The sequence below is a fragment of the Odocoileus virginianus genome, chromosome 24 (assembly GCF_023699985.2).
Source record: "Odocoileus virginianus isolate 20LAN1187 ecotype Illinois chromosome 24, Ovbor_1.2, whole genome shotgun sequence".
In the NCBI taxonomy this organism is placed as follows: Eukaryota; Metazoa; Chordata; class Mammalia; order Artiodactyla; family Cervidae; genus Odocoileus; species Odocoileus virginianus.
In genome coordinates, this window is record NC_069697.1 from 29,583,030 (window position 1) to 29,597,346 (window position 14,317).

Genomic DNA, 14,317 nt, shown 5'->3' on the forward strand with positions numbered 1-14,317 from the left:
TTGAAATGGTTTGGTGACAAACAGACCATTTCTAACTATAGCAACAAAATGAGGTAAGACATAACTTATACAAGATTTTCTCATTTTTATTTTTTGTATGTACCATAATATGCATAACCAATGCCCAACTGAGGGATATTTAAGTTATTTCTACAGCAAAGATGAACAGTAAGGTCAAAAGTGTTTTCTGTACCCTTATCCTATCCCCTCCTAGGTAGAAAATCTGGCTTCCCTGTAGGCCGAGGCAGAGACACAAAGAAAAAGGAAGGAATGCACCTAATCCTAAAAGTCTTCACCAATGCTAACAATACACCTGCAAATGATAATTCTGTCCTTCATTTTCATTCCAGTGGTATGCTGGACCCAGATGGTACCAGCTCTGAAGAACCAATTATTAAATTTTGAGGCATTTTAAGAACTGATTGTTAAACATGGCCATTTTAACATATTATAACAAACCATTAATTATATTATAAGACAAAGGTAATAGATACTAAAAATTCATTACTTCCTAATTTTTTCACTACATTTTACTATTATCTATCCTCTCAAGGTCATGTATATACATCTGTTGTATCTATATGGTTGGAAAAGCATACAACAGTAATGTAACGTGCATCCCTTCCTAACTCCATGTTTAGCGGTGTCACATTTCTAGCAAAGTAGGTCATATGGGAATATTAACACTATGGAAATTGGCAAATGTTACAAATCAGGTGTCCCTAGCAGAGCCATCTGTTAAACATGTACCAACATACCACCTCTTGAATTCATTTTTCAGATACTTTGGCTAGTAATTAAAGGGCATCCAAAACCCTGAAGCTGTGGGGGTAGTTGACAGTGCACTTTTTGGAATCAGACTCTCAGATTTTAATTCAAGTGTCTGCATGACATTGGGCAAATTGCTCACCTTTTCTGTGTGTTTGTAAAATAAGGATGAAAGAAAGACTGTCTATTCCATGTATGGTTTTGAAGCTTTAAAAACTTACTATCTATTACACATCAGAACAAATAGTACATAATGCATAGTATGTATCATAATTATTTTAATTTAGATAAATTTTTTAATTATGACATGGAAACCTCTTTCAAGTACTGCTTTACTAAGAAATTTTAACAATCAGGTATCACTATTGAATTTTATCAAAATTTCATTTAGAATTTAGAATATTCTCATCTTTGACATATTACTATGGTAGTTATAGTACTAGAATTCCTAATATAAGCAGAACCTTAAATCACTGGAATGGATTTCACTTGATCATGATGTATTTTTCTTTGACTGCACTGATGAATTCCATTTGCTAAGATTTTACTTTGCCTGACTCATCATTATTAAACTGTCTTAGTTATAATTTTATTTTGTATACTTCTCAGATTTTGGATTCAATGGTTTGATGACTTTGTAAAAGTAGTCAGGAACCCATTATTTTTTCTATCATAAACTATCAAAAATATTTGATTGCTGCAAAATTAGAAAGAACTCAGGAAACTATCAGGGTCTGGAGCCATTTGGGGCTTAGCTCTTTGTCAATTTTCTCTGTTTTAGAAGTTCTCAAACTTGACTGCAACATTGGAGCCACCTGGGAAGTTTTAAAAACACTGATGCCTGAATCCCTGTCCTTACATTGTTTTAAGTATGTCTGGTTTGCCACATAGGCATGGCAATATCACGGCAACATTTTAAAACTCTTCAAGAGACTATAATGTGAAGCCAAAGTTCAGAACTGCTTCATTTCATTAAGTTTAGTTTGGTTTGGTTTAGTTTAGTTTGGTTTCTGTATTTTCTTCAGTGAATTTTAGTGATTTATATTAACACTTACCTGGAAAGTTATCTTTTCCTCCAGACCTTCAAATCTGATGGTCATAAGCAAAATACTATGGCATAATTATTTTTGTTTCCTTTGTGGCTGTGATTATTAAAATTTTTTGTTTATAACTTGTGTATTGTGCTTTCTTCCTTTCATCTCATTTTTGTTGTTCTTATTATGTAAATAATAGTTTGTCTATTTTATTTACTTTCAGAGGACCAATTTCTTTGAAATTATTTATCTTTGAGTTTATTTATTAATTACTTTTTTCTGTTTTTGTATTCAAGTATTTCTTCTTTGATCTTTCCATATATTCCCTTTTGGTCTTGCTTATGTTAATTTTATCTGCTTCTAACCCCTCAAGCTATTTCACTTCATTTAATTTATCTTTATTTCTTATTCTTAATGCAAGTATTTCAGGCTATTAACTTTTCCTTTAACAAATACCTGTGTATATATTTATTGATATATGCTTCCTTTTATTATCATTAATTTTTTAGATAGTCTGTAATTAATCTTTTGATTCCCTGTTTGATCTATCTAAAAGTTGTTTTCAGAGGGCTTTTTGTTTTTCAATGTTTACTAGATGGAGTGTTTTTCATAATCATGCCTGGTTTTATTGTTGTTACAAAATCCCTTCTGATTTAGTTGCAAAATTCTTCTAAAACATCCACTCTATCTTAATTGAACATGTGTAACAGCAGGCGCTTAAAGAAAATAACTCATATAATAAGTTTAATAAACAGAAAAGCAAGTGGCACCAGCTGCCCTTCCATCCCAGGCAGGTTGATCTCTTAGTCTGAGTCTTCTAATTGGGAGGTAAATACTTGAGACTCAACTCACCAGAATCCCAGGTGTGTGATCAGGAATAAGGTCTTTTTCTCATTGCCTCCCTTACATGCTCCTATCTATTGGAGGCAAGTCCACTCTACAATCATAAGTGTTTCATGACCCTTCCAAAGGGTACATTTCCTGTATGGAGGCAATAGAGTTTGAAATATATCTGCTTATAAATGTTTGCTTTTTATTAATATTGTCCATATATTATATGGATTCTCTATGAGCTCACTTATCCCCCTGATTTAATGACTTGGGATATAGTATAATATCCATGGGGTCAGGGAGGAAATTCTCTGCATGATTTTATATCCTTGGCACCCAGCTCAGTATATGGAACACACTAGGCATGCATTTATTAAATGAATAAATCATTTTTGACTGTAAAGTGGAGTGGAGTGCAGTTGTTCCCAGTTCTGCATTCAAATGAAGAATGAATTTTTATCCTTTTTACTTCTTCCCTATTGCATTGCATTCCCCAACCTGGAATCAGCTGTAATTACTGCATTTCCTCTTGAAAATATACTCTCCCTCACTTAAATTCCTATGGAAGTTTCCACTCAGCCTTGTTTTGGTCTTCAAAGCTTTTGAAATATAAACATAAAAAGAAAAACTACTGAAAAGGCATGAACTAAAATATAGATTGTGATTTCCCTCTGGTTGACTCTTTTTATTTATTTAACTTTTGCTTTTTTGGTATTTTCCAGATGTTCCACAAGGAGCAGGCATTGGTTGTATACTTGAAAGAACAAAGAAAATTTATAATAAGAAATAGAAGTCATTTTTTCTCTAGTATTTCTACTCTCTGGTTTGAGTTCTACTCATTGAGGTTACATAGAAAAAGTAAATTCTCTCTTCTAGATGAAAAACCTATTAACATTTAAAAAGGACCTCTCAAAGTTTCCCTAAGACTTCCCTTTAAAATTTCCTTTAAAAGTTTGTCGTGTGGTTTCTAGATCATTCACCATCTTTTTTGTCTGAACATAATCCCCTTGGTGGATAATCATTTAAAACAGAAGTCCAGAACTGGGTATAGTACTTCAAGTATAGCTTGATTCATAGAAGGGATAATAGAATCTCCCTTGGTTATAATATGGTTCCATTATCGCAGCCTGCAATAGAACTGGTATTTTCAGTGCGCATGACAGTGCTGACTCACGTGTCGTTTACTGAAATTCCCATATCTTTCACTAATTTTCCCTTAATCTCTTTTTATACAAGTGGGAAATACCTATACCCTCCTATCTTATCTGTGCTTTATCTATCTTCCCTTTTCAAGCAGGCCCCAGATGGTAGACACAAGGAATGGCAGCACCGTGACTGAGTTTGTCCTCGTGGGCTTTGAGCAGAGCTCCCCATCCGCTCGGGCATTGCTCTTTGCTCTCTTCCTAGCCCTCTACAGCCTGGCCATGGCCATGAACGGCCTCATCATCTTCATCACCTGGACAGACCCCAGGCTCAACAGCCCCATGTACTTCTTCCTTGGCCACCTGTCCTTCCTGGATGTCTGTTTCATCACCACCACCATCCCGCAGATGCTGGTCCACTTAGTGATAAAGAATCACACCCTCACCTTTGCCTCCTGCTTAACCCAGATGTATCTGGTCTTTGGCGTGGGTGTGGCTGAGTGCATCCTCTTGGCTTTCATGGCCTATGACCGTTATGTTGCCATCTGCCACCCACTGACCTATGCCCAGGTCATGAGCCGGCAGGTCTGTGTGAGACTGGTGAGTACAGCCTGGTTCTTTGGGCTGATCAATGGCATCCTGCTTGACTACATGACATTTCGTGGTCCCTTCTGCAGAGACAACCACATAGAAAACTTCTTCTGTGAGGCCCCCATAGTGATTGCTCTCTCCTGTGGAGACCCCCAGTTTAGCCTGAGAGTCATCTTTGCTGATGCCATTGTGGTGCTGCTCAGCCCCATGGCGCTCATCGTCATCTCCTATGCCCGCATCCTGGCCTCCATCCTGGGCAAGGCCTTCTCCTCTAGTCGGGGGAAGACCTTCTCTACCTGTGCCTCCCATCTGACCGTGGTCATCTTTTTCTACACCTCGGCCATGTTCTCTTACATGAACCCCCGCAGCACACACGGTCCTGACAAAGACAAGCCTTTCTCCCTCCTCTACACCATCATCACCCCCATGTGCAACCCCATCATCTACAGTTTCCGAAACAAAGAAATGAAGGGGGCGATGGTGAGGGCCCTTGGGAGAAGCAGTCTTTCCCAGGCAGAGTCTGTGTAGTCAGAAACACCAGAAGGGGCAGCTACTTCCCCTGACTTACCCTCCTGCAGCCGAAAGAAGTGGGAGATTCACGAGCTGACAAGCTCCAGGAAGGAGTACCCATGGCTTCCTTTCTGCTAGTATAAGACCTAAAAGATCCTGTTATTGTTGTTCAGTTGTGAAGTTGTGTCTGACTCTTGGTGACCCCGTGGACTGCTGCACACAAGCCTTCCCTATCCTTCTCTATCTCCCAGAGTTTGCTCAAACTCATGTCCATTAAGTCAGTGACGCTATCTAACCATCTCATCCTCTGCCAACCCCTTCTCCTGTTGTTCTCAATCTTTCCCAGCATCAGGGTCTTTTCCAATGAGTCAGCTCTTCAAACCAAGTATTGGAACTTCAGTTTCAGCATCAGTCCTTCCAATGGATATTCAGGGTTGATTTCCTTTAGGATTAATTGGTTTGATCTCCTTGCTGTCCAAGGGACTCTCAAGAATCTTCTCCAGCACCACAATCTTCACGGAAGATACTGGTGATGTTTAATAATGCTCATCTAATTTCCCTTCCACCAAATTTCTTTTAGTTATACATTTTCATGTTTGGAGGGGCAAGTGTAATAAAATGGAGGAGTGTATTCCAAAATTTGGGGAAAAGTAATATGGTCCTCTAGGGAAATTCAGCAAAGAGGATGACAAGTTCATTCCTTCCAGAGCATTTCTTCTTTCCATGGCAAAGTCAACTGGTAGGAACCTTAAGATTGAGAAAGGAGCAGATTGAGAGCCATGAGGGAAACAAGGGGATGTGGAACACAGGAAAAAAGCAGTGAGTAGGAGAAATATGCTGTAAGGTGTGTGACACCATCCCTCTGTGCTTGCCTCAAAATTCTCCATGAAATTTGTCTCCCTACATAAGAACTAATTAATAGGATTACTTATCAGAGGCAGCAAGAGGAGGAGCTGTATGTCAAATACATGTGGATCATTGATGGAGAGGAGGAAGAACAGAAGCAAGAGCAAAAGTCTCTGGAGAGCACCTACTTCCCCAGGTTGTAAACTGGGGGTGGGAGCTATAGGTAGAAATCTCCTAGGATCAAGAAAGCTTTGAATGACATCTGCATTGTACATCTGCAAGAATATATAAAAGCACTTTGACCTATTTACATATTTATTTGCTACAACTTGTAAATTTTGACACTAACCTGGATACAGTTTAAAGGCATCCTTTTTTTCATGAAGATTCCTATCTCTTGCTTTACCTATAATATACTACATTTCCTGAAACTATACTTACAGTTCCATCTTCTGTCTTCTCCACCACTATTCCGTTTCTGAAAGTCTAGAGCAGAGGTTCTAAGTAGGGATGATTTTCTCCCCAGGGGTATTTAGCAATATCTGAATATATTTTTCTGGTTGTCGCTACTGGAGGAAAGAGTATGGTACTGGCATCTAGTAGGTATAGAGACCAGAGATATTGCTGAACATTCCATAATACAAAGGAAATCCCCTAAATTAAAAACTGTATGGCCCAAGATGTCAATAATGTCAAGGAGAGACAAGGTATTAAAATGGCAGAATCATAAAAATGATGAGAGTTATTGATATGGGGAGGGAAAAGATAGGAGGAAACCAAGGAGAATTTGGAATACAGAATTCTATCTGCAAAGTCATTTTCTGCTGGACTGTGGGCAGGATTTCTGCCGACACTGCCATGGCAACAATCTATGTAAGTAGTTTTAATAAAAACCTTCCCTAAAACCTCTTTGTTTGTCTCAATTTGAACTTGCCCTTACTCCCACCAAGTTTTTTTTTTCAAGTTATAGGAATTTCCTAGCCAGTCATGCCCTTCTGTCTATCACTAGTCTGGATTCCTACTTAAATTCTACCCTTTTCCTCTGTTACTTCCAACCAAAATTCATCCACCCAATATCCATCCTTCCCTTGTTCCCACCAATCTCACATTTTTGCCTAGCTCAGTCTCACCACTCATCACCTCTGCTTGTTTACAGTGGGACTCTTACAATGCCATTTAGTGAAACGTGTGGAAACCATGTACCCTATGATGGAAATACTACCTATAATTTTCAATACTTTTTCTCATCCACTTTACCGATCTCCTCCTTTAACCAATGCTTATATTTCCCCACTCATATGCTCCACCCATCCTGAAGGGTCCACTCTACCTTTTACGTGTGCTAGACAATTTTTTTCTTTTGCCCCTCTAAAACTAAATGCATACTTTCTCCCCTGATCTGTGTCCTGGTAGATAGACTTTTGTTGACTGCCTTCATTACCTTCTAAGCTCTGGTTGGGTTCAACTAATAAGAGTTACTTAGTAAGAGTAGAAGAAAGCAGGAAGAGAGTGGGTGTGTTTATTTTCCTGTCTCCTTTCCTGATGTTCCAGAGCCCTTATCAAGTGGCCTACTTTTACATCTCCCTTCCCTGTTCCTGTAAGGTAGTACCTGGTCCTGCTCTTGACAGCCTAGGGTGCTTTTCCATCCCTCTTTGACTCCTGCATCTTTACAATTCCCCTTATTGGTCCCATTTAAGTATGCCAATTATCTCCTTCCGCTGCACCCACTAGGGCGTCCCAGGTAGAACAAGTAGTGAAGAATTTGCCTGCCAGTGCAGGAGATGAAGAGACATGGGTTTGTACCTGGATCAGGAAGATCCCCTAGAATAGGAAATTGCACCCCACTCCAGTATTCTTGCCTGGAAAATTCCATGAGTGGAGGAGGCTGACGGGCTACAGTCCATGGGGCTGCAAAGTTGGACCCGACTGAGTGACTGACTCACACCCACTGGCTGAGTAACAGGTACCTAGTACAAAAACAAATGGAAAATTTCTCAAAATAGCCCATATGTTGGTCCATAAACAAACCTTAAAACATTTCAAAGGTAAGGAATCACACAGACCGAGTTCTCTAATCATAATGCAGTTAAAAGTTACCAATCAGTATCAAAAAGATAACTGGAAAGAAACCCATATGTTTGGAAATTGAGAAAATTCTAATTCTAATTAAGAATGAATTATAAGTCTATTCTTACATGGAAAGAGTATGGGGCTTAGAAGTTGTCACTTTCATGCTCATCAGTGAAAAAGAAAAATGAATGAACAAACTGAGAATCAACACTTTTAAGGCCCATCAGAGAATTGAAGTCACAGGCAAACCACCACTCCAAACACAGGGAGACAGGTGAACACAGAGAATCACAGCTTCCTTAGGAGCAGAAGCTGCAGCTAGAGCCTGGTCAGAACACTTGAAGGAAAATTGATTAGTTATTGAGACTGAGCATGGGTTGGCTTCATAGAAAAACACTCCTGGAGGGTAATCCTTAGGGAAGCCTTCATAGTTTAATGAGTTTTACTTGCAGCATCCCCACCAGATCCCCATGATGAAGATCAGGAAAAAAAAAAAAAAATCCTCTTATGCTTCAGCAGTGGGAAGGGAAAATAACCATTCTGAAATAAGCTCAGACAGCTGTGTTCTCCTTAACAGACTGTCCTCAAGGAAAACTACCTTATGAGAACCTAACCAATCTGGGGAAGGATGCAGAAAAAAAAGAAAATGCAAGAAGTACTTGTGAAGGTCACAGCACAAGGACACAGGCTCACTAGAAAACCAAGACCTGATCATAGGACCACAGAATGCTTCCACTCCCCCACCACTTACCATCACATCAATAGGACTTGAGGATTTCAAGAATTACACCTGAAAGACCTACAATCTTCAGTCCCTATTTAGGAAGGAGTCTCTAAGAAACAAAAAGATAACAGAGACGAAAACAAGGACACTAGAGGAAATTTTAGTCTCTGGCACCACCGCTACAGCAAACATAAACACTGACTAACACCTAGCAAGATCAATGTAAAACCTCCACTAAAGGCCTGTTTATCTGAGTTCCTCTTACCTGATACCTCATGTTTGGTTTTCTAACAAAAGAGCCAATTATGGTAAAAATTAGAAAATTTCACAAGCCCCCAAACAGTGATGAATCTACATACAATTTTGTGGGATGTAGCTAGAGCAGCACTTTCTTATATTAGAAGAAAAAATAAAAGTTAAAATCTAATAAATTAAACTACTAATTTAATCACGTTAATAGATTATGCAAGAAAAGCAGGAGAAAATGTATAATAGATTTATCAGTAATGCCATCCAGCCATCTCATACTCTGATGCCCTTTTCTCTCTCTGCCCTCAACCTTTCCCAGCATCAGGGACTTTTCCAATGAGTCGTCTGTTCACATCAGATGACCAAAATACTGACGGCACTTCAGCTTCAGCATCAGTGCTTCCAGTGAATATTCTGGGTTGATCTCCCTTAAGATTGACTGGTTTGATCTCCTTGCTGGCCAAGGGACTTTCACAAGTCTTCTCCAGCACCACAGTTCAAAAGCCTCAATTCTTTGGCATTCTGCCTTCTTTACAGTCCAGCTCTCACAACCATACGTGACCACTGGGAAGACCACAGCCTTGACTTTCCAGACCATTGTCGGCAGATTAATGCCTCAGTTTTTCAACACACTGTCTAGGTTTGTCATCGCTTTTCTGCCAAGAGGCAATCGTCTTCCAATTTCATGGTTGCAGTCACCATCTGCAGTAATTCTGGAGCCCAAGAAGAGGAAATCTGTCACTACTTCCACCTTTTCCCCTTCAATCTGCCATGCAGTAATGAGGCCGGATGCCATGATCTTAGTTTTTCTAATATTTAGTCTTAAGCCAGCTCTTTCACTCTCCTCTTTCACTCTCATCAAGAGGCTCTTTAGTTCCTCTTGGCTTTCTGCCATTCGAATGGTATCATCTGCATATCTGAGGCTGTTGATGTTTCTCCTACCTGTCTTGATTCCAGCTTGTAACTCATCCAGCCCAGTATTTCTCACGATGTGCTCATGAAGGGGGAATCAGCTATACATATACAATCCACTCTTCTGTAGATTCCCTTCCCATCTAGGTCACCACAGAGAACTGAGTAGAGTTCCCTGTGCTATACAGTAGGTTCTCATTAGTTATCTATTGTATTTTACATATAGGAGGGTATTGATGTCAATTCCAATCTCCCAATTGACACTGTGATTTTTATTAATTTAAGTTTGTGTTACCCTGCACTGAGCAAATCTATCTGCACCTTTTTTCTAATATCATTTGCTTATATCACATTATCATAATCCTTGCAATATTTCAAACTTTTAGTTAGTATTATATTTGTTATGGTGATCTGTGACCAGTGATCACTGATGTTACCATGATGACTTACTGAAGACTCAGATGATGGTTAGCATTTTTTAGCAATAAAGTTTATTTAATTGAATAGGTACATTGTAATTTAGAAGTAATTTATTGCACACTTTATAGTATAGTGTAAACATAATTTTTATATGCACCAGGAAAACCAAAAAAATTGTGTTACATGCTTTCTTGCAATACTCACTTTATTTTGGTGGTCTGGAACGGAATCCATAATATGGAGGTTTGCCTGTATAATAGAAAAAGAGGGAAAGACCTCAAAAAAATGAAAATAGAACTATCATATGACTCAGCAATTACACTCAGGTATATGTCTAAAAGAAAGGAAAACACTAATTCAAAAAGATACATGTTTCCCAATGTTCATGGCAGCATTATTTACAATAGACAAGATATGAAAACAACCTAAGTGTCCATCAACAGATGAATGGATAAAGAAGATGTGGTACATTTATATACAGCAGACTACTATTCAGGCATTTTAAAAAAAGAATGAAATTTTGCTATTTGCAACAACATCGATGGACTTGGAGGGTATTATGCTAAGTGAAATGAGTTGGACAGACAAAATACATACTCTGATATGACTTACATGTGGAATCTAAAAAATAAACTAGTGAATATATCAAAAAGGAGGGAAAATCATCAACTTTTTAAATAACTTTTATACCAATACTTGAGAAAGACAAAATAAGCTAATATTACTTATTAATAGAGTTGTAAAATTTCTAAACAGATTGTCTCCCTACGTGTTAAAAATATAATACCTTGTATCATGAACAAACTTGAATCTATCCCAGGACATTCAAAATTTAACTCAGAAAATGAATTAATGTAAATCATTACATTAATAGACAAATAGAGAAAAATCACATGATAGTATCAGTAGATGAGGGAAGGCATCTAGTTTACTGAAAATTCATACCTGTTTATAATTTAAAAAAAAAAAAACTCTCAGCCAAGCAGGAATAGATACGTACTTCCTTAACCAATAAAGTGATCATATACCAAATCTCTGCAAGCATCACCCTTAATAGGGAAACATTAAAATTACCTTTAGATTATAAACAAACCTAGGGTAACCATTATCCCTACTTTTATTCAAAGTTGTGCTGAAGATCCTGTTATTGTGCAGTTGCTCAGTCCTGTGACTCTTTGTGACCCCATGGACCGCAGCACACCAGACTTCCCTGTCCTTCACTGTCTCCCAGAGTCTGCTCAAACTCATGTCCATTGAATTAGTGATACCATCCAACCATCTCATCCTCTGTCGTCCCCTTCTCCTCCTGCCTTCAATCTTTCCCAGCATGAGCATCTTCTCCAATGAGTCAGCTCTTAGCAGCAGGTAGCCAAAGTTTTGGAGCTTCAGCTTCAGCATCAGTCCTTCCAATGAATATTCAGGGTTGATTTCCTAGATTTAAGATACTATATAATACAAGAAAGCAAGGGAAGTAGATAAATTGTATAAGAACTAAAAACAAAAATGCAAAACTGTACTTAGGGATGGCATGATTGTCTTCATAGAAAAACTTTAAAAAGTATAGATAATTTATTTAAATTAATAGAATTAAACAAGTTTATTAGATGCAAAAATCAAATTGCATTTTTATATTCCAGCAAATAAAATAGAAAAATAAATTTTAAGACCATCTTAAATAATGTCCAATATATAAAATATATGGGAATAACCATAATGAAATAGGGCAGTCCTTCGTGGAAAGATGCACATAAATTATGGAATGTCACTAGGAAAAATGTAAACAAACAGAAATATATAAACATGTAACATAACATCAATAGATACACACTTTTTCCTAATGACTCTTGAAGTTATACCACTTTTGGACAGCTTTTTTTGATATAATTTCACCCACATTTGAATTGAGCATCATGTTTGGGTTAGAATTGTGCTAATAAAATGCTATGGACCAGAGGTGATAAGGAAGTGAGGAGACCAGTGAGCTTCTTTCTTACCATATCAATGAATGATGTAGAAATAGGTGCTCTAAAAGAGCTTGACAAGTTTACTTTTTTTCAGAAGTTTTTGAGTGGATACCTGAAAGACCATAAAATATCTTTGTTGCAAAGGTCACTTTCCTGAAGCTTAACTTCTGTGAATATTTCAAAATCACACCTTCCTCCAAACCCATTTATGTTACAAAAATGCCTAAATTGTATTAGATTTTGTAAGAGGCACATTTGGAGACGCTGGTGAAGGTTTCTGTTATACGATGAGACTGTGGGTGAAACCACCCTGCACAATTAGACTTAGATGCTAAGTCTCATAGATGCTTAGACTCACTCTAGAGTCAGGACATAAGCAGCATAAACTTCAACTTTAAAGGAACTCATGCACTCCAAGTAGAAAGAAGAGCTACAGAGGACTGAAGGAGTAAGAGAATTACTGAAGTTCTTTGACTTATGCAGACTCTAATTCAATGTCAAACAAGATTTGTGGGAACAGTGGGTGAATCAGGGGAAAGAAGGTTATTTGAGATTTGAAGAATAGAATTGTGATAATAAAGAGTTAGAGGACGGCGGTTAGGAAGGGAGCATATTATCAATGGTGTATGCTCCATCAGGGAGTGCTTTTCTTCCTTTTTTGGGGGGGGAGGGGGAGTGCTTTTGACTGTTTACCACACTATCAGCAGCATTTAATAAGGTAACTGTTTCACATGTGTATTCAGCTGATCTTTATTGTTGTGTTGAACACAGTGAACATAGTATAATGATATGAAAAAAAATATTGAATTGGGGGCACAAGGAGTGATATCTAAGTCATAAGAAACCCTAACTAGAAAGTTAATTCAAACTAAAACTGTACAATAGGTGCTCAAGAGTTAAACGTTCTAAGATTTGAAGCTGAGGACATGAGGATAATGACACTTGCCAGGCCCCCTTAAATATCAACTCATCTCATAAACAGAACAGAAACCCTGAAACTATTCTAGACCTTCTAGGCCACTTGCCATGGAAATAGCCTCACAAGGATATGAGACTATCCCCAGGGATCCAGTTAAAATGGTAAGACTTCAAGATGAGATAGTTGGCCTTATTACATTTGGCTCCCAACAGTGACCAGGCTCATGCCTGCCTGTGTGTGTGCCTGTGAGTGTGTATGTGTGTGTGTCCACAGAGCCCATACTCCCTACCCTATAAATGACCAGCTAGTTGCAGCAGAATTCACTGGGCCCTCACTCGATGCCTGTGGATCCCTCCTCTGGGCCTGAGATGAGCACAGGAAATGTTATCACCAGGGTATGCCAAAGTCAAGGGAGAAGGTCAGTAAACGTGCTCACTTCTTCAGTGAAAGCTGACCCTGACTCTATTTACCCATCAGAGACAAACATCCCTCTCTCCCTCAGTGACCACTTATGTTTAGATCACACCAGAATTCTTCACGCAGTGGCCATGGAGGAGATGTCACAGATCTTAACTCCATTAACTTCCACCTTGCTCCTTTCTCTCTCTCTAGACACTTAACTCTACTTTTCCAACTCTCTCCAGCTAGTCTGTTCTCTGGATCTCTCCTCTAAGTTTACATCAGGCTCTCAAAGACAGCCAACCAGGACTCCCAGCTCTGCTAAGGGGCAAATGGGTTGGGTGTGTCTGATGGGGCCCTTCTGGTTAGCAAAGACCTGTCTGTCACCAGTTGCTGCAGAGGGGGAGACCATATAATCTTTAGGGTTACTTTTCCTCATTTCTTTTTTTTTTTTTAACTTCCCTCTTCACATTTGTGCATATTGGTGTCTTCTATTTATCTTACATTTTTCTTTCTTATTCTCTGGAAAAGGAAAGGCTTTTGATTCTAAATGATTCTCTTTTAGAAATTATATAAAAGCTGAGGTTCACATTTTTTGCAAATGTCTTGAGCAAAATTAAGAGAAAATGGGACTTAAATACATCATGGGGGAAACCTGAGTTAAACGGACAGGACAGGAAGAAGCAGGAACCAGTAGGATGGATTATAAAGTGTGGGTGAGATCCTTTTCTCCAGGTTTCTTCAGGGCCAGTTTGGCTTCTTAGTGGGATGCTGGCCAAGTGTTTACAGTATTCCTTTTACATGTGAAATGAAACCACAGGGAGAGGGAGAGAAAACAGAACTCACAGTTATGTGTATTTATTGTCCAGTCTGTGCCAGCACTAATTATATATTATTTTAGTTAATCCTCATTTATAGGAAACAAAACTGAGAATCAG

General features: G+C 38.4%; 1 protein-coding gene across 1 annotated transcript; it reads left to right on the forward strand.

The window, feature by feature from the left end:
- Positions 1-3,937: 3,937 nt before the first annotated feature.
- Positions 3,938-4,894, forward strand: LOC110146785 (olfactory receptor 10AD1-like). The gene has a single exon (XM_020907799.2). It carries the CDS (start codon positions 3,938-3,940, stop codon positions 4,892-4,894), a length of 957 nt encoding a protein of 318 aa, XP_020763458.2.
- Positions 4,895-14,317: the final 9,423 nt, after the last annotated feature.